The sequence below is a fragment of the Rutilus rutilus genome (assembly GCF_951802725.1).
Source record: "Rutilus rutilus genome assembly, chromosome: 23".
NCBI lineage: Eukaryota > Metazoa > Chordata > Actinopteri > Cypriniformes > Leuciscidae > Rutilus > Rutilus rutilus.
Window position 1 is genome coordinate 6,026,655 of NC_140233.1, and position 22,521 is coordinate 6,049,175.

At 37.2% G+C, this 22,521-nt stretch overlaps 1 protein-coding gene across 1 annotated transcript; it reads right to left on the reverse strand.

Annotated features, from left to right (window-relative positions):
- Positions 1-233: 233 nt before the first annotated feature.
- On the reverse strand, positions 234-20,493 carry pidd1 (p53-induced death domain protein 1). The gene is made up of 16 exons (XM_084396534.1): positions 20,311-20,493; positions 18,413-19,048; positions 15,211-15,624; positions 13,887-14,045; positions 13,659-13,710; positions 12,394-12,595; positions 11,267-11,416; positions 10,471-10,644; positions 7,214-7,361; positions 6,090-6,225; positions 5,046-5,196; positions 4,640-4,763; positions 4,429-4,544; positions 3,488-3,595; positions 3,150-3,328; positions 234-1,610 (listed from the first exon to the last, which is right to left on the reverse strand). Exons 2-16 carry the CDS (start codon positions 18,891-18,893, stop codon positions 1,376-1,378), a joined length of 2,829 nt encoding a protein of 942 aa, XP_084252660.1. The 5' UTR covers positions 18,894-19,048; positions 20,311-20,493; the 3' UTR covers positions 234-1,375.
- Positions 20,494-22,521: the final 2,028 nt, after the last annotated feature.

A 22,521-nucleotide genomic window follows, 5' to 3' on the forward strand; every position in this document is an offset into this window, starting at 1 on the left:
TCCTACTGGTCACGAAGCCCTCAGATCTCTCTGATGTTAACGTAGAACGCTTTCTGACGTCATCGCCGTGACGCAACGGTGACCTTGAGTTAAATATAGGGGATATAAGGATCCTACATCAAAGTGTTGGAGTGCCTTTTGGATTTAGGAATACACCCCACTTGTTACAACAACAAAAAATCACCACAGAAGAGTGAACATCACTGATTTAATAATTGAATCATGTAGTTTGGATTGTCCAGATGTTCATAATGCTGTGCGAGGAAGGATGAATGTCACGAGGCCTGTCAAGAACACGTCCTGGTCAAACTGCACTACAACAAACATTAGATGTTGATTTTGCATAAAGAAAAGACTAAGACTATTTTTATTTTTGCATTCATTTCATGACAAATAAGCACTTTTTACCCCAAACTGTCATTTACGTAAAGCAAAAAAATAAATAATTAAAACGCCATTCACACACACACACACACACACATACATAGAAATATATATATATGATTTCTTAAGGTTATGACCATGTGGTTTTATTTTTTGCACTATTATGATCTCCATTATTATTATTATTATTATTAAATGCCTCAATATTTGCACATTTGTGACATACAATTGTGTTCAATTTATTTTAATTTGTAAAAAATTGTAAAACTAGGGTTATTGTATAAATCCCCTTCTGACTATTAAACTTTTCTTTTTTTTGCATATTCTTCTGAGCATTTTTGCAATTATTTCAAATTGATTAAATGCAACAAAAAAACACAGCATTCTGGTAACCATACAAAATTATATCTATATATATATTTAACTTTGTATATATTTATATATATATACACACACACACACATATCGTTATTGTAATACATAAAAAAATACCGTATTACAGCGACGAGGATCGCCACTGAAAACTTTGGCAATAGAAATTAGTAAAATCTGGAAGCATTACAGTAATGAGAATTTGGAGATAAAATGGGCTTGTACTGAAAATGCCACAATAACAATTATTAATGGCTTAATTTTCCTTGTGCAAAATATATTTTCTGCCTGTTTCCTAATAAGTTAGTTTAATTTCATTCATTTTGAATTGATTTTGAGGTGAAATATGACCCTTTTTGAGAGGCTACATGAGATTCACCCACATGCATACATGTTTTTGATTGTTTCTTGAACCTGTAACAGGGATAAGGTCCATTGTGTGCTACATTGTGTCTCACTATGAATAAAGCGGGACACAGAGTTCTTGAGACATCATTCAGACAGACAGCTGACCTGAGAAGAGACACTATATGTCCATGTGTGTCTCCAGTGCTGCTGTTTGTCATGTTCTTGGCATCCGCTCTCAGCACGATCATGTGTGTGTGTGTGTGTGTGTGTGTCAGCTGGACTGAGGGTCTGCAGAGGTAGCTGGTGTCTCCAGCCCGACTCGCTTTAGTGATTCCTCATACTTCCTCTTTCCCAGAGTCACTACGTCCTGTACTTCTTCCGCCAGGTCCCGCCTGCCACTGTCCACCAGTGCTTTCACCAGCCGCTGCACCGCCCCAGGCCCCGCCCCCTGCTGCTCTCTCGCCCAATGAAAGAGCATCGCCAATACCTGGGCCCCAAAGTTGTCCCTGACAAAACAAACACATGGAGATGTCATTTTATTTGCATTACTATTGCAATTTTTTGTGCCTAAAATACCTAAAATTAGGTAAATAATAATAAATAATAAAATATACAATGAAATGTTGTGATAAATAAAAGAAAAAAAGAAAAGTGAGCATAAATAAGTAAGGTAATTTTGCACTGATAACAGTTCCCAAATTTTAACCCCCAAATTTCATTAACGTAATCAAACATTTAAAACGGCACTCTCATAATTATTATATATAGAGCCTAAATAAATAAGGCATACAATTATTCATATAAATGTAATGTCATATGCCTTGAAATAAATAAATGCATTTTGTGCCTCATTTATGCTGACATTTCTTTGCACTTTTATTGATCGCAACACTTCAGAATTAATTACATTTTTCATAATTTATATAATTTTGTCTGCTATATTGTTGCTTTTTAGAACACATTTATTGATATTGGTACCACTTTATTTTACATTGTCCTGGTACTTACTATAGTAATAACAGTAAATTAGGCATAATTACATGCAACTGACCAAACCCTAATCCTAACTCTATAGTAAGCACATGTTCTTAATTAATGTTACTCAAATGTATAATTACAGTGTAACAAGGACACCTTAAAATACAGTGTAACCTTGAAATTTAAGTTGACTTGAGAGATACAGGGGTGCAAAGACGGAAAAACGAACAGACTACAGAAAAGAGGGTCATAACATAGAGGGCTTGAGAAAATGAGTGTGCATGCATGCGTGTGAATGTGTCCCGTCTCCTGCAGTGTCCCAGATGGCTGACTGATCAAAACCAAACACTCAAAATTCACCATTGTTGTCTAAATTGCTTTCCTCCATCACTCATTTTCACACTGCCTCTCTCTTTCTCTGTAATGCATTTCCCATAGTGATTTTATACCAGCGCAAACATGTCTGTGATAGAGCAAACCAATCTCAAAAAACAAAAAACTTATGATATTTGGTTCTGAAATCGGTCCTAAAAAGCTCATGATGTTGGAGCCGATAGCCTCAGGGTCAATGCTCCGACATGTAGCACTGCTGCGCTTCAGGCGACCCGAGTTCGACTTTTCCCGATCCTCTCCCCCTCTTCTCTTCCTGTCAGTTCTCTACTATCCTATCTCAATAAAAGCAAAGAAAGGCCAAAAAAAAAAAAAAGCTCATGAATATTAATGAAGTCATACTGATCTGGTTTGGTAATAATTCCTGCACTATCCAGCCATAAATGTAATTAATATTCAATGAGTCATCAGTGTTAACGGATATCTAATGCTGCAATAAATACAATTTATGTATAATCTGTTATCACTGTCCTTTTGAAATCTGAAATGAGTGCATCATTTGACAACAGTGAATGCCACACAATATTTCTCCAAATATTGTGCATTCGTTATACCTCGGACTCACTGATCAGCAGAATTGTAAAATCTGTCCTTTAATGAAGATCAGTGTGATTTACAGCGCCATCTGCTGGCGGGCTCTTTCACACACTCCTCACCGGCTCTGATCTGATGCCCACCTGTGCTGGTTTCGGATTCGCTCCAGCTGGTTGTAGCCGATGCCCAGGTTGATGCCGATATTCTGCCACTCCTGGTTGATGCGTAAGGAGATGTACAGCAGGTTGGCCTGTGTCAGGTAGCCGCTCTCCGGGTCGCCCAGGTTCAGCTCGCCGGAGATGTTCCCATCACAGTCAGCGTTCTGTGTGTGAAAATATGATCAAACAATTCGTATTTATCTATCATAGTTTAAATTCTACTGCCTTGCTGTCTACTCTCTACATAAGCAGCTTCCTAACCAAAAAAGGGAAACTAATAAGTGACCGATTTTGAAACATTATTGGTTTTCGAGATCGCTCACAGGAATCCGCAGAGGAAGCGTCGCCATCCACTGGTTGTCGTGACCTTTTCTTTTACTTGCTACTTCCTCTGGAAGATCCATAGGCACTTCACCCCTGTAAAATGAAACCTGGAGGAAAACGTCTTTTTACAAGAGAGGTAAAAGTGATAATCATCACAACAACATCATCATCACATCTGATCAGATCACATATGAGGTCAATATGCAAAGCTATATGTTCGACCAATGAGATTCCAAAGTGGAAGGAGCTAACCAAACGCTTTGCATTTGAGAAGAACATGAGCTGTGTTCAAAATCACCCCCTGTACCCTCGTTCACTATTCCCTACATCAGTCCACTAATATAGATCATTTAAAGGAGTGATTGAAAACGAGAGTGAATTCAGACACTGAGTGTGTCGACAGGGCGGCTGCTTTTGCATAGTTTCTGCTGTTTAATAATCATCTGAGGTTTAGCAAACTGGCAGCTCCAGTAGTTATGATTAGATTGATCTTGAACTCTGTCATGGAAACTAGCAGTATAAACCTTAATTAAACAGTTTAATAATCAATAAATAGGAAGTTATACCTGTATGATATTACGCTGTACCCACATTGGACCAGCGGTTTGGAAAACAGATGGATGGATGGATGATTCAGATGCGGCGCCATCTTCTGGTCAGACACAGGAATTCATTCGGCGTGACCATCACAGTGCATTATGGGTATTCTCTAGCCGTTGAGCGTACATCGGTTGTACACTCGTTATTGCGGTGGATTGTGGGATTGAATGAGTGCACTTGATAACGTCCACTATGGTTTCAGACACCACTACACTACTATCCCCTCAAATAGTGCCCTATTTAAGGCTATAGGGGGCGATTTCAGACACAGCCATGGAAGACAAGTGAGTTGCGCAGCTGAAATACTGGACTGATCTAACAACGATCAACCCTGTCTCACCTGTCCTCTCACGGGGCCCTGCTGCGGGCTGATCGGGCACACATGGACCTCTTTAATGTTCTTCAGGTGAGAGTAAAAGGTGAATGAGAGTCTGCCCTCTTTACAGTCAGGACGGTCTGAGGACACAACCATTCGGGTTAACTTTACTATGTTTAATAGTTTGCATCTGTTCATGCTGTATAGGTTGAGGCGTGTTTATTGTGTCCAGCACCTGCGCTGATGTCGATGCCTCTCTCAAAGCCAGCGAAGAACTGTTCTCCCTCCAGCAGGATACACAACTCAGACGGCTGAGGACCTTCGTACTGCTCCGACAGAGACGACAACCTGCTTTCAGCCTGAAGAGAGACACCAACAAGCACTGCTAAGACTGTAGCGTATCATTTTAATGAAATTAGAGCCTATAATTACTAAGAAGTTCATAGATTGACTTCCTGGAAAACGAATATCACAGACTTGAATTGCATTGCACTTTTCATTACATTGACTTCCATTCATTCGCAATGCATGTTGTGAATGCAGGAGACAGGAAACGCAATTAAAACGCAACTTAAAGGTCTAGACCACGGCTTACCCAGAACACCCTAGAAACCACATAGCAACCCCACACACACACTCACCTTGTCAGACGGCAGGCACTGCAGCAGAACCTGCTCTGGGTCGTTTTTTCTCTGTAGCGCCAGGAATCGAACCCGGAACTGTTTCAAGCGGTGATACATCTTCCTGACAACACCACTGACACACCTGTGAGTGGTGTACCACAACCAGTACCTGAACACACACACACACACACACACACACACTGTATGCGTTTACACTACCGGTCACAAGTCTGGAATAATTACGATTTTTTTATGTTTTTGAAAGAAGTCTCTTCTGCTCACCAAGGCTGCAATTATTTGATTAAAAATACAGTAAAACAGTGAAATATTATTTCAAATTAAAATAAATGTTTTCTATTTGAATATTTAAAAATGTAATTTATTCCTGTGATCAAAGCTGAATGTTCAGCATCATTACCCCAGTCTTCAGTGTCACATGATCCTTCAGAAATCACTCTAATATGATGATTTGATGCTCGAGAAACATTTCTGATTATTATCAATGTTGAAAACTGTTGTGCTGCTTCATATTTTTGTGGAACATGTGATACACGAACATTCAAAAGTTTGGGATCAGTAAGATTAAACATAATAATACTTTTATTCAGCAAGGAAGCATTAAATTGATCAAAAGTGACAGTAAAGACATTTATAATGGTACAAAGAAAATTCCATTTTAAATAAATGCTGTTCTTTTAAAATTTCTATTCATCAAATAATCCTGGAAAAAATGTATCACGGTTTCCACAAAAATATGAAGAGGCAAAAACATTGATTATAAGCATTTAGCATTGATTTATACTTTTTTAGCACTGATAATAACAAGAACCATTATTAATAATTGAGTACCAATAATAATAATTGATAATAATCATCATATTAGAATGATTTCTGAGGGATCATGTGACACTAAAGACTGGAGTAATGATGCTGAAAATTCAGCTTTGATCACAGGAATAAATTACATTTTAACATATTTTTAAATAGAAAACTTGAAATTGTAATAATATTTGTATTTTTGATCAAATAAATGCAGCCTTGGTGAGCTTCTTTGCTGCTCACCATGAGAAGTGTGTGACTGAGAAGACGGCGTAGATGTGCGTGACGTAGAGGGACACCTGAGCGGTGACGTCAGTCCAGGTGTGGGCCGTGGGGTCGCCGTGCATCAGGTGCAAACGGGACATGTCCACCATGTGTCCTGAACACACACACATATGAACCTAAAACCATTGCTTTATTCAGAGCACATTACCACACTACTCATACTAGTTTTGCAGTGTGTAAACAGCACCAAACACTGTCTCCCATGACATGACCTTACATTTCCATAAAATAAATTATGACAAACAATATCAACTGTGATTTTCTTGAATCGGATACCACTTGCATGTGATGTAGTGAGGTCATGTGACAACATGAGCATTTTTATACACAAACTATATATATATATGTGTGTGTATTTGTAGTATACTTTTAGATTTTAGATTGTAGTATATTTATTTTTCACTAGGGTATACATACAGTATTTTCTTTTATTATTCTGAAGGATTTCTTTTTTATATAATTTGCTACAACATAATAATAATTATTAAAATATAATTGTAATGTGTAATGTGTACAAAGTAATGTGGACTAGAACCCTACTATTTGAGTTCACTTTTCAGTCCAGCAACAAAGTCAAAATAAAACACTTACTTTAATTTTTTTTAAATATTTTATCTATTTACTTGTATATCATGTGACCTTGAACTGACATCAGAGAACTTTGAAGGTGTGAAAGTATTGTTAAATTATTAAAATATTAACTCAAAATATTAAGTTAATATTTTATGTCTAAGGGGGTTCGGCTGACAAAAAAGTTTGGAAACCCCTGAATTAAATAAAAATAAGCAAAGCGTGTCATTAACAAAAAATAAATAAATAAAGACATTTGACAAAATAGAACCTGAGTCTGAAATGCTAAAACAATAGATCTAGTGTTGAAAGTGCAAATGAAGGCTGCTGTATATAATGAGCACATTGTACACATTCCTCATTTGTTTAGCAGCTTTAATGTCTAGCATAAGTTAAACCGCTGATGTCTGTAAACTTAAATCTCAGGCAGGAATGAGTCTCTAATAAGATTAAGATCTGCTCAGTTTAACAATTAAGCCGTTTCCTAGAAAGAAGTGAACGTTTTGCAATACCAGTCACTCCAGGTGGAAGAGGAATCTGGACTGTGATTGGCTGAAGGAAGTGCATGCTGGGAGTTTGAGAGAGGCATAGCAGTGGGCTTGCACTCGCGTGAGGGTCTCCGGTCAGGTGTTTCACCTCAGACTGAACCACCTGCAGGACCTAAGGGGAAAAAAATCATATATCAACACAGAATTGAGCAATACGTGATCATAACAGTTAAAGGTGCATTGTGTAATATTTAGGAGGATCTGTTGACAGAAATGCAATATCATATACATGACTATGTTCTCAGTGGTGTATAAAGACCTTACATAATGAAGCGTTATGTTTTTATTACCTTAGAATGAGGCATTTCTATCTACACACACCTCGGCTCCCCTTACATCGACATGTTTCTACAGTGGCCCTGAACGGACAAACGCGTTTCGTCACTATGTTGTTCTTCGTGCACAGAAGCTAGCTAAAGTCAGCCAATAAAACACTGACACAATGATGAACAGGTAACAATAATATACGCAATAACACATTGTTTTACTTAATAATTAAGTAAACATAATTTCTTAATTTATCTTTGTAAAGAAACCTCATTGCTTAACTGGCGAGAAGCACCTGGCTGCAGCCTGCAGATTTGGGCGGGGGTGCACCTGGGGCGGGGCTGCACGTGCAGCCCCGCCCACAATGCTTCTCATTGGTTAGTGGCAAGTGATGACGTCGATCGAGGTGGGGCCGCACCTGGGGCGGGGCTGCACGTCTCTTCCCGCCAACATCTCTTCTCATTGGTTAGTGGCGTAAACTCATGACGTGATTCTAACATGTTTTCATTTCCGATGTTCATCGCTGCATGGTGAGTAGGCCTACATTACAGGCAAGCTACTATTTTATTTTACAATTTTTAATTCTGAAGTGGCGTTTAGTGTGATGTTAATTGGTGTAAAAATGAGATTGTGTAGTGTTAACTTTACTCATCATATCACACAAATAACTAGGACAGCTAGGTCTGTGTGTGTGTGTGTATGTGTGCGTGGTGTGTGTGTGCGCGCGCGCGTTTGCGTGGTGTCTGTGGTTTTGGTGGGATTAGGATATAGTGTTAAAACCATAGGTTAAAACAGAGGCCCTTAAAAAGAAATACAGTGGGAAAACTAAACCAGGAGAAGAAATATAGGATTTAAGAGTTAATAGTAATATAGATATATTGTAGGATATTTTTTTCTATGAATACATTGATTAAATGTATTTTTATATTATTGTTATTAATATATATAAATATATATATAAATATAAGGTTATGAAAACCTTCAAGCTTTAAAACTATTTCAAACTTTTACGATAGGCTTTCTCAAGCCAAATTAAAGTTTGTGTTGACAAACTTTTTTAACAAGTTTGTTGTTCATAAACCAAGTAAGTCTCTTATGTATTTTACAGACAAAGCCAATAACACTCAAGCATATCTTGTCTAACATTTTCCTATAATATGTTTAAAATATATAACAAATAAATTCCTTGTATGACTCTGTACTATGTTAATGCCTCTCTTTAAAATGATTCCATATTGTTTGTTCTGTATTTTATCTAAATTAGGTGTTGTGAACTGGAGTGCATTTTCCAGAAAATATTGGCAAGAGTTCCGGGTGCCCTACTCGCTGACCCTGTGCTTGCACTGCACTGAAGTATACAAGCACTGCCCACCTGGGTCTGTGGGTGATGGCCGAACGGGAGTCCTGCGGGGACTTTATTCTGAGAAGGAGGCTGAGGGCTATTGCTCGGTTGACTGTTTTTTTTTTTCAGGCTGAGTAGATTGTGTGTGAGTGTGTGTGAGTGTACGTACGTGTGTGAGTGTGCGTGCGTACGTGTTTGAGTGTGCGTACGTGTGTGTGTGCGTACGTGTGTGAGTGTGCGTACGTGTGTGAGTGTACGTACGTGTGAGTGTACGTACGTGTGTGAGTGTGTGTGAGTGTGCGTGAGTGTGTGTGTGTGTGTGTACGTGAGTGTGTGTGAGTGTGCGTATGTGTGTGAGTGTACGTACGTGTGTGAGTGTACGTACGTGTGTGAGTGTACGTACGTGTGTGTGAGTGTACATACGTGTGAGTGTACGTACGTGTGTGTGTGTGTGTGTGTGTGTGTGTGTGTGTGTGAGAGTGTGAGTGTACGTACGCGTGTGTGTGTGTACGTACACGTCTGTCTGTGTATACGTATGCGCGTGTGTAGGTATGCGCGTGTGTAGGTACACGCGTGCGTGTGTGTGTAGGTACATGCGTGCATGTGTGTACGTACGTACAAGTGTGTGTGTGTGTGTGTGTGTGTGTGTGTACGTACGCGTGTGTGTGTACGGTTGATGTATGTGATTATCTGTATGTGTGCATATCTCTTTTACACAATTATTTTTGTTTTGAAATAAAAGTTATCACTGGTTTGAGTTTTTTTTTTTTGAGTTGGCATGCATAATATGGGATACAGACAGAGATTGACAATGTACTATATTTAGTTAGTTTAACTTAAAACTACTTTATTGGCATAAATGTTTTATAATAACCTAATGCACAAAAATAAACAAGAACTATTACAGAGGAATGATTAAAATAAAAAATATATAAGGTGCCATTAATGTTTACAGTAATTTTGTAATTTACACAGTGAAGTGTAACAGAATGTAAAAAAAAAAAAACTCTGTAATTCCTTATGTTTACCTTAGATCAGACACAGTTAAAACTATGGATATATGCTCAACTACTTTTTGCTGCTTTCATTATTACTTTAGAATTGTTTTAATACTTTATCATTTTATTAAAGTATTATGTCAAATTTGCGCAAGCGTTTTTAAGACGCGTGATGTCACCACTTAACGCAAATACAACGCCTGCGCTGTCAGCGCGATATGGCATGAGTTTTCAACCGCATTTCCTGTTTACCGTGGCGTCGACGTCATTACTGTGCCACTAACCAATGAGAACCAGGTGCGGCCCCGCCTCGATCGACGTCATCACTTTGCCCCTAACCAATGAGAAGCGTTATGGGCGGGGCTGCACGTGCAGCCCCGCCCCAGGTGCAGCCCCGCCCCGATCTGCAGGCTGCAGCCAGGTGTACTTGTAACTGGCTACTCTCTGCTGTCTCAGACGACGACATCACTTCCTGTGTGCCACTGTAACTTCTGTTGGGTGCAATTCGCAACCTCACCACTAGATGCCGCTAAAGATTACACACTGCACCTTTAAATGATGAGCTCATTATTAGAAGCAGTGGTTATTTTATTATAGTATATTCTTGAACAGACCTGCAGTGTGACCGTACGTGTCTCTGTTGTGCATTCTGGAGGGAAAGTGAGTTTGATCCCCGGGTGGAACTGAGAAACCAGCAGCGCCCCCTCAGGGGACACGGAGCAACTGTCCAGGAAAGGACGAGAGACGGCCACGAACCACGAGAACTGCGACACACTGCAGCAGGCCAGCTACATACACACACACACACACACACACCAGAATATACAGTCAAAACAAAAATTATTCAGACACCAGATATAATTTTTGATATATTTTCTAGTGGGTGCAGGACACTATAGTTCATTTCTGTAAGTGAGGATAGCAAAATAAAGTACACTGTGACATATTATACCCAAACATTCTTCATACAGTGACTACCAGTAAAAATATTAAAAATTTGGGACCAAAAATTATTCAGACACTTTGATCTAACCATGTTTTGCTGAAGTGTTTTTTCTTTAATTGCTAATGCGACCTTTTTACACCACAGACTGAACAAAATGAAGCATTGCTTGGTAATCGGTTGACCTAAATTGGTATTATCTAATTGTGTACTTTAACATCTGGCAGCTATTCAACATAATTAATTTGTGAGACTACCAGTGAAATATCAACTGATTTGATAACTCTGAGTTCTTGTCATATTTCATTACCATTTTACAACTATAGTGAATAACTGTGATAATGTTGAAGGTGTCTGAATAAATTTAGGTCTGACTGTATATGTGTGCAGTAATGCTCTCGTGATGGTGTACGGTGTTGCAACAATATGAAACGTAATATTTGACGAGCGCGATCTGATTGGCTCACCCGTGCTGGGCGGCCCCCAGGCCTGCAACTGTGTTTCTCACTCCCTCTCCTGGTCAGAGTCGGTAGTGTCGTCCAAGACTGACCATCAAACCTGCGGACCGCAACATCACCTTTCCGTGTTTTATGATAGGGGACGCACACCTCTACCGGCTAAAAGAATGACAGGGTGAGAGAGACACCGGAAAATGTATTATAATTATTATATTTTAATAATATTCATATATTTATTTATTATAATAATTAATTAATTATATTTTATTTAAAATAGTTAATATATTATTAATTATAATAATAATGTATTTTTATTAATTTATAGTTTTAACTGTATTAGTTATTACTTGTAAACCAGCTTTCTTTCATTATAAAATTATTATATATTAAAAATATTAATATATTTATTAATTATAATAATTAATTAATTAATTATATGTTATTTATAATAGTTCATATATAATTAATTATAATAATACTGTATTTTATTAATTTATAGTTTAACTGTATTAGTTATTAATTGTAACCCAGCTTTATTTCATTATAAAAAAAATTATATTATATATATTAAAAAAAAAATTATTCATTATAATATTTCATTTATTGTTTTATTCATAATATTTAATGTTATTAATAATAATAAAACTGTATTTTATTAATTTATAGTTTTAACTGTATTAGTTATAACTTATAAAACAGGAGCTTTCTTTCACTATAAAAAAATATTATAATTATTATATTTTAATAATATTCATATATTTATTAATTATAATATTTAATTTATTACATTCTATTTATAATTGTTAATATGTTATTAATTATAATACTGTATTTGATTAATTTATAGTTTTAACTGTGTTAGTTATTATAAAAAAAGATTTCTTTCACTATAAAAATTATTATAATTATTATATTTTATTAATATTAATATTTATATTGCTGGCAACTCATCTTGATTAATGGCGATTAATCAATTTGACACCACTATTTATTAATTATAATAATTAATCATATTTTTTCGATATATATAATAATACTGTAATTTATTAATTTATAGTTATTAACTGTATTATTTTTACATCATAAAACAGGAGCAAGTATTTATATTTATATTTATCTAAGCTAAATATTACAACCTTCTCAAATGTGGCTCCATGTGGGCGGAGCTCCAGCTGTCGACTCAACAGGATGTCGTGCTCCTCTAGCCACACCCACTTCCTGTCTGGCCTCCTCTCCGCCCACTGGAGTTGTGTGACCGTGTTTACGCATCTCCGTGGAAACAAGAGCTCCGCCCCTCCAGGAAGGAACACGTGACAACCAGCAGGTGATACTTGAAAACTGATGAGCAGAGAAGACTTACATTCAGAACATTATAGAATATATACCAAATACTATTTTTTAAGTAGTATATATATATATATATATATATGATGTAAGCCTATAAATATAATTACCCTGAGCCCCTGAGAAACTCTCTGCACATCCCTGAATACACCGGGTTGATTTGAATAACTTTAATGTACTTGAAGTGTGCACAAAGCACTAGGAAAATACAAGGATTTGGTATTGGCAGATCTTCAATATTCAATGACTCGGATTGGATCGGGGCACAAAAAACTTGATCGGGCATCCCTAATTTTAAATTGTAGTGATATTTCACAATATTACTGTTTTTATTGTATTTTTGATCGAATAAATGCAGCCTTGGTGAACAAAAGAGACTTCTTTCATAAACATTATAAAAAACGTATACCGACCCCAAACTTTTGAACAGTAATGTACAAACAGAACTAGTATAGTAGTTAGGGATGCACGATATATCGGCCACCTTATCGGTATCGGCCGACATGTTATTGTTATCGGCCCGATAAGAAAATGTGGGCGATATATTAAAGCTGATAAATAATGGATTATTTCCTTCATCTGAGACACTTCAGATTGTTCAACATGATGGATTTGAACTGCTTGAAATATGATTGGAATCACTTCAAAAAAGGAAAATACAGTTAAGTGCAACATGTGTCATTTGTCTATTACTTTGTACATGCAACTATGTCTTGTTAATAAAAACATTAAAATCAAAAAGTGCTACGTTCAGCACAAGTCTGTCATATAAGCTACATAAAATCATAATGAGAACTGAGAACATTATATTTGTAATTGGGACGTGGCTTTTAATGGTGAGACTTTTGTTTCTGAAAATTATATACGAATTTGGATGTAAGATTTATCGGCCAATATACCGGTTATCGGCTTTCAAATATAAACAATTATCGGTTATCGGTACCGATATTTATATCGGTGCATAATCCCTAGCAGTAGAATGCCATTCTGAATACAGTATACCTGAGTGTGTACTAAATCTGAGTGTGTTTGTTAAATGAAGGTGGGCTCAATTCACCTGTGCTGCTCCAGTCCGAGGTGCAGCTCTGGGGTCTCAGAACATTCCAGAACTATAAAACACAAACAGTGTCTCATTGGGATCAAACAGGCTTAGTTTGGTCCGGTTTCATTCCACAAACATCCAGAATCCATGATGAAATCCTAACAGATCATATCTGTATGATAAACACTTCATTACAATAATTGATGGTGAACTAAAGCAGCAGCAGTGCGAGTGGAGAGAGACCTGGGGTGACGTGAGCGAGCGGGGGGGGCGTCGGGGGTCGGCCCAGCGGGTTGTTCCTCACGTCCAGGTTGTCGAGCAGCGGGAGGGAGTGCAAACATGCTGGAACAGTCCTCAGATCATTACTCTGGAGTACTAGCTGCCTCAGAGAGCGGAGAGATCCTGAGACACAGAGTTAGACATCAGTCAGCAGTCACAGGGTCACAAACACCAGATTCTTCCCTCCAAATCTCACTCAAAAATAGTTGTTTCTGCTGCATAGTTTAAAAAAAATTAACAATTCATTAGAGACTCATCAGGACACATTATCGTTTACACTACAAATGTAAAAGCGTTTGAGTGGTTTGTGTGTTTATTTAGCTAGGGACATCCTCATGTGGAAAAATTATACATAAAGTAAATAAAAAAAAATTTATTATAAAGACCTAAAAATCTTATATAGATTTTTTATCTTTTTGAATGGCAATTATTTATCATTTTGTCTACTTTGTTTATTATTTAATAAAAATTTAAATTAATTATTCAATATTGTTTAATATCTTTCCCAGCCAGTGTTTTTTGAAAAAAGTTGCCAGCCTCCGCCAGCATTTTCACAAAATTTTCATGCCCCCCAGAATATTTTGTTGTATTAATATCTGAACATGCAATATATCAAAAGACAGAACGGACCCTCTGCTTTTAAACAAACAAATAATAATTCTAGCTTCATGCATTCTTTTTTATCAAGTTGAATGTGTGTGTAAGTTTCATTAAAAAAGCTAAATTTTTCACAAAAGAAAAACACGTTTTTGTCAAAGACTACGTCTGGATGGGATTCAGAACGATGATCAAAACACAGATGGAGTAGATCGAGTTCATCAACACCCCAAAGCCTCAGTCCTGTAGCTCGTCCTGGGTCGACATTTCATTCAATAACATTAGGCAGTTTTGATTTATATGCTGTTTAATGTTGATGATCGTGTTATTTATTATTATGCATGTTTACATAAGCTATCGCTTGTTTCTGCTTCTTCTTGGCCTGTGTTTTGGTCAGGAGATTCAGTACTCTTTCAGAAGATGCGTAATAGCGCCCCCTACCGTATAACAGTGAAAACACGGAAAGCTGGAAAATTCCATCAATGGCGGTGAAAGAGTTAAAATAATTACCAAATTTATTTATTAATTTGTTTACTTTGTTCTTGCCATGAAAATAGCCTTAGATGCATGGCATAAAACAACTAGATAAACAAATTATTCTAATGGTTAGTCTGTATTATTCATAATTCACTTCATATTAAAACAATTCAAGTCTATCTTATGTTCTCATTTAGCTAGATGTTTTCATCACCCAGCGTCTCCGGCAGCGCTCTGAGTCTGTTATTGGACAGCTCCAGTCTTTGTAAGTCCTGCAGTTGTCCCAGTTCTTCTGGAAGTGTCTCCAGGAGGTTGAAGGACACATCGAGCTCCTCCAGCCTGCAGAGGAGACCCAGACCCGGGGGAAGGCCCACCAGCCGGTTCCCCAGCAGACTCAGTCGCCGCAGGGACGCCAGCGCCCCCACACCCTCCGGCAGACCCGACAGCTGATTGTGACACAGCAGGAGCTCGGAGAGACGAGAGAGAGACAGAATACAGGGAGGGAGAGAGGAGAGCCGGTTGAAGGAGAGATCCAGGTGATTGAGGAGAGACAGAGAGGAGAGGGAGTCGGGGAGAGAGGAGAGGAGGCCTGGGAGAGGGTCAGCCTGAGGGTCATGGAAACGGTGTCCTTCAAACAAAGAGAGAGAATATTAACACATGGAAATGGACGGACCGCAGATGGATAGATAGATAGATAGATAGATAGATAGATAGATAGATAGATAGATAGATAGACACACAGACAGATAGACAGACAGACAGACAGACAGACAGACAGACAGATAGATAGATAGATAGATAGATAGATAGACAGATAGACACACAGACAGATAGACAGACAGACAGAACGACAGACAGACAGACAGACAGACAGATAGAACGACAGACAGACAGACAGATAGATAGATAGATAGATAGATAGATAGAATGACACAGACAGACAGACAGACAGATAGATAGACACAGACAGACAGACAGACAGATAGATAGATAGACAGACAGAATGAAAGACAGACAGATAGATAGATAGACAGACAGACAGACAGACAGACAGACAGACAGACAGACAGACAGACAGACAGATAGATAGATAGACAGACAGAACGGCAGACAGATAGATAGAACGACACAGACAGACAGACAGACAGACAGACAGACAGACAGATAGATAGATAGATAGATAGATAGACAGACAGAACGGCAGACAGATAGATAGATAGACAGACAGACAGACAGACAGACAGACAGACAGACAGACAGACAGACAGACAGACAGACAGACAGACAGACAGATAGATAGATAGATAGATAGATAGATAGATAGATAGATAGATAGATAGATAGATAGATAGATAGACAGACAGAACGGCAGACAGATAGATAGATAGATAGATAGACAGACAGACAGACAGACAGACAGAACGGCAGACAGATAGATAGATAGATAGATAGACAGACAGACAGACAGAACGACACAGACAGACAGACAGACAGACAGACAGATAGATAGATAGATAGACAGACAGAACGGCAGACAGACAGACAGACAGAACGGCAGACAGATAGATAGATAGATAGATAGATAGACAGACAGACAGACATACAGACAGACAGATAGAACGACAGACAGACAGATAGAACGACAGACAGACAGATAGATAGATAGACAGATAGATAGATAGAACGACACAGACAGACAGACAGATAGATAGATAGATAGAACGACAGACAGACAGACAGATAGACAGACAGACAGACAGAATGACAGACAGATAGACAGATAGAACGACACAGACAGACAGACAGACAGACAGATAGATAGCTAGATAGATAGATAGATAGACAGACAGAACGGCAGACAGACAGACAGACAGACAGATAGATAGATAGATAGACAGACAGATAGAACGACAGACAGATAGACAGACAGACAGAATGACAGACAGATAGACAGACAGACAGACAGACAGATAGAACGACAGACAGATAGATAGATAGATAGATAGATAGATAGATAGATAGATAGATAGAACGACACAGACAGACAGATAGATAGATAGATAGATAGATAGATAGATAGATAGATAGATAGACAGACAGATAGATAGATAGATAGATAGAACGACACAGACAGACAGACAGACAGATAGATAGATAGATAGATAGATAGATAGATAGATAGACAGATAGATAGACAGACAGACAGATAGATAGACAGACAGACAGACAGAACGACAGACAGACAGACAGATAGACAGACAGACAGACAGATAGATAGATAGATAGACAGACAGACAGATAGATAGATAGACAGACAGAACGACAGACAGACAGACAGACAGACAGACAGACAGATAGATAGATAGACAGACAGACAGATAGATAGATAGACAGACAGAACGACAGACAGACAGACAGACAGACAGACAGATAGATAGATAGACAGACAGACAGATAGATAGACAGACAGACAGACAGACAGATAGATAGATAGATAGATAGACAGACAGACAGAACGACAGACAGATAGATAGATAGATAGATAGATAGACAGACAGACAGATAGAACGACACAGACAGACAGACAGACAGACAGATAGATAGACAGACAGATAGACACACAGACAGATAGACAGACAGACAGACAGACAGATAGATAGATAGATAGATAGATAGACAGACAGAATGACAGACAGACAGACAGACAGATAGATAGATAGATAGATAGATAGATAGATAGATAGATAGATAGATAGATAGACAGACAGACAGATAGAACGACAGACAGACAGATAGATAGAACGACACAGACAGACAGACAGACAGACAGATAGATAGATAGATAGATAGATAGACAGACAGACAGAACGGCAGACAGATAGATAGATAGATAGACAGACAGACAGACAGACAGACAGACAGAACGGCAGACAGATAGCTAGATAGATAGACAGACAGACAGATAGAACGACAGACAGACAGATAGACAAATAGATAGATAGAACGATACAGACAGACAGACAGACAGATAGATAGATAGAACGACAGACAGACAGATAGACAGACAGACAGAATAACAGACAGATAGACAGATAGAACGACACACACAGACAGACAGACAGACAGATAGATAGATAAATAGATAGATAGATAGATAGAACGGCAGACAGACAGACAGACAGACAGACAGACAGACAGACAGATAGATAGATAGACAGACAGATAGAACGACAGACAGACAGATAGACAGACAGACAGACAGAATGACAGACAGATAGACAGACAGACAGAATGACAGACAGACAGATAGATAGATAGATAGATAGATAGATAGATAGATAGATAGATAGATAGATTGATAGATAGAGTGTGTGTGTGTGAATAAGTAAAATAAGTTTAATCTTGTGTGTATTTACCTCTGATGGCCAGCGAGCGCAGCTGTGTGAGTCGGGGCAGGACACGCAGTGAACTCTCTAGCGCCCCCTCATCCTCTGACCCCAGTCTGAGGTACTGCAGGCCCCTCATCTGCTCCTGAACACACTCCCAGAACACGGGAAGAACCTCTCCTCCGGCCCGATACACATCCAGAACCAGCCGCCCCTCAGCCAACACGCCATCCAGACCCACCGACGGAGGAAGAGGAGGAGAGAGGCAGGGAAAAGAGGAGGAAGAGGACGACAAGATGGACGGAGCCCAGGTGTCCGTACGGTCAGAGGAAAAAGAGAGTCCTAATGGTGGAGAGTCCTCTAACTGCGGACAGGCCAGATGCACTTTCGTCTCCATCATCATCACCCTTCTTTCATCTGAAAAACCATCAATATGGCCTTCTTCTCCTCCTCCATCACTTGTGGCCAGCTTCACTTTCTCCTCCTCCTGTTTATTCTCCTCCCTCTCCATCTATTCTCTTTTTTCTTTCCGTCAGCCCCTCCTACAAACCACATATAGTGAGAACATCGACAGAGAGATGAATCTGCCAGCTTCATCTTCATCTTTCCATCACTGTGGTGGGATCACATCTCTAGACCGGTCCCATGTCCAGACAAGCCCCTGCACTGGAGTGACAGAAAAGAGAGAGAAAGAAAGAAAGGTGTTAATTGGAAATGTTCAGAATCAATAAAGATTTAACAATGAGTAAAATTCAGGATCCACACCTGGACACCACCACTACTGATAAATAATAAATAAATAAATCAGTTTAGTCAATGCATTAATATATATTTTTAAATGTGCTAATTAATATGAAATTAAATATTTCTAATAGTAAATATACTGTAAAATAAATGCACACAAATTGCTGAAATCAAATAAGCATTTACATGCATTACTGCACATATACCAGTGCCAAAAGTTTGGATACATTACTATTTTTAATGTTTTTGTAATCTGATCACAGATTTATTTTGTAAATTTATTTGATAAAAAAAAAAAAAACAGTAATATTGTGAAATATTATTACAACTTAAAATAATGGTTTTCTGTTTTAATATACTTTAAAATCTAATTTATTTTTCTGTGATCAAAGCTGAATGTTCAGCATCATTACTCCAGTCTTCAGTGTCACATGATCCTTCAGAAATCACTCTAATATGATGATTTGATATTCAGTTATTATCAATGTTGGAAACAGTTGTGCTGCTTAATATTTTTTTTGGAACCTGTGATACTTTTTTTTCGGGATTCATTGATGAAAAAAAAAGTTTAAAAGAACAGCATTTATTAAAAATAGAAGTCTTTTCTAACAATATAAATCTTTATACTATTACTTAACACATCCTTGCTGAATAAAAGTATTAATTTCTTTTAGAAATATATATATATATATATATATATATATATATATATATATATATATATATATATATCCCCAAACTTTTGAACGATTTGATTTTTTATCAAATATATGCAGCCATGATGAACATAAGAGACTTATTTCAAAAACATTAAAAATAGTAATGTTTCCAAACGTTTGACCTGTACTGTATATACAGTATATAAATAGCGTTATACTTTCTGGATATCTGTACTGGCCCCTGAGAACCCATTTGTGTCGACCACCATCTTCACAAACTTTAATATGTGCAGTTTTGCCAAAATTGTATTTATTTGTAATAACATCTTGCATTGTAAATCACTGTAAAGGCACTATTGTCATTCATTCACATCATGTGACTAAAACTCAGGCAGCTGCATTACGAGTGCTGGCAAAACACAAAACTGAACCTTTATACGGTATAATAAGTCATATATCACGTTAACTAGTAAAAGTCTGACTGAATGATCACTTAACTCGTTAAACTGAGCGATAAACACTTACAATGCAGGATTTTAGGCGCGCGTTTCTTGATGGACGTGACGTGTCTGTGACGTTTAAACAATATACGGTCTCGCGCATTCTATGAAACTAACTCTTAAAGAACCGAAATGTAATATTCATTTGATACATTTACATCTGTTGAATACAAGAAGTTCACTTCCGTGTTTCACGCACATGTTTCGTGTTGACACTCACACAGACCGCGGAACTTTGAGCAAAGGGCGGGAGGAGATCTCTTAAAGAGACAGTGACAGATATTATTATTATTATTATTTTTAAATAAAACTAGGGATAGGTAACCCTAAAATGAAAATTAAGTCTTAATTATTTAAAAATTATTTATAATAAATTAATTATGAACACAAAAGAAAAGGTTTTTAAGAAATGTTGGAAACCAAGTACAGATTATACATGGAAGTCAATGGGGACCAGCAACTGTTTGGTCACCAAGATTCTTCAAAATATCTTCCTTTATGTTAAGAAAGAACTCCATGCAAGTTTAGATTAGAATGACTTGGGGGAGTAAATAATGATGGAATTTAGATTTTTGTGTGAACTATCCCTTTAATGTATAATATAATAGCCTATAATATAATATAATATAATATAATATAATATAATATAATATAATATAATATAATATAATATAATATAATATAATATAGTATAATACAATACATATAATATAATATAATAGCCTATAATATAATATAATATAATATAATATAATATAATATAATATAATATAATAGCCTATAATAGCCTATAATATAATATAATATAATATAATATAATATAATATAATATAATATAATATAATATAATATAATAGCCTATAATATAATATAATATAATATAATATAATATAATATAATATAATATAATATAATATAATATAATATAATAGCCTATAATATAATATAATATAATATAATAGCCTATAATATAATATAATATAGTATAATAAATCTCACTTATCTAACAGTCTGGTTGTGTGTGAGAGAATGAACTGAAGCATCATCAACCTCTGCTGTTGCTTGTGTTTTTATGCATGTCTCAACATGTCCATCTTTACACCAGCTGAGGTGTGGGATTGGTTTAACCCACTGAGACTCCAGGATAAATCCAGGATAAATTTCCTTCTCATGAGGGAATGAAAGTGGGGGATGAGATGAGCATCTAAGCATCCGAATAATTTCATTTTGATGGAAAATAATGAACTTGGTTTGTCTGAGAAAGATATAAACGCATTTGGTTTTTAACAGAGCATGTTCAGCACCCCAGCTAACAAAAATATGTCCTAAGAACGTTGTGGGAACGTTGACTTGAAACGTTCAAAAAATGTTGAAATGTCCAGTTTGCGAAACGTTGCTGGAATGGTATCTTAATGTTAGAAAAAACATTGCCGGAACGTTAGCATAATGTTGCTGGAACGTTATCTTAAGGTTAGCATAACGTTGCCAGAACGTTAGCATAACGTTGCTGGAACATTGTCTTAAGGTTTGCTAAGAACGTTGTGGGAACGTTGACTTGAAACGTTCTAAAAATGTTGAAATGTCCAGTTTGCGAAACGTTGCTGGAATGGTATCTTAATGTTAGAAAAAACATTGCTGGAACGTTAGCATAATGTTGCTGGAACGTTATCTTAAGGTTGGCATAACGTTGCCGGAACGTTAGCATAACGTTGCTGGAACATTGTCTTAAGGTTTGCAAAATGTTTCTGGAACATTATCTTAAGGTTAGCATAACGTTGCTGGAACGTTAGCACAACGTTGCTGGAACGTTATCTTAAGGTTTGCTTAACGTTGCTGGAACGTTATCTTAAGGTTTGCATAACGTTGCTGGAACGTTATCTCAAGGTTAGCATAACGTTGCTGGAATGTTAGCACAACATTGCTGGAACATTATCTTAAGGTTTGCATAACGTTGCTGGAACGTTATCTTAAGGTTAGCATAACATTGCTGGAACGTTATCTTAAGGTTTGCATAATGTTGCTGGAACATTATCTTAAGGTTTGCATAACGTTGCTGGAACGTTATCTTAAGGTTTGCATAACGTTGCTGGAATGTTATCTTAAGGTTAGCATAACGTTGCTGGAATGTTAGCACAACATTGCTGGAACATTATCTTAAGGTTTGCATAACGTTGTTGGAACGTTATCTTAAGGTTAGCATAACATTTCTGGAACGTTAGCACAACATTGCTGGAAC

Coding starts and splice junctions, on each gene's coding strand:
- pidd1 (XM_084396534.1), bottom strand. CDS start 18,893: ATGGAGAGGGAGGAGAATAAACAGGAGGAGGAGAAAGTGAAGCTGGCC. Junction 11,417..12,393: donor ATGGAGCCACATTTGAGAAG/GTTGTAATATTT, acceptor TCATTCTTTTAG/CCGGTAGAGGTGTGCGTCCC. Junction 3,329..3,487: donor CGCTTCCTCTGCGGATTCCT/GTGAGCGATCTC, acceptor TTTCACACACAG/AACGCTGACTGTGATGGGAA.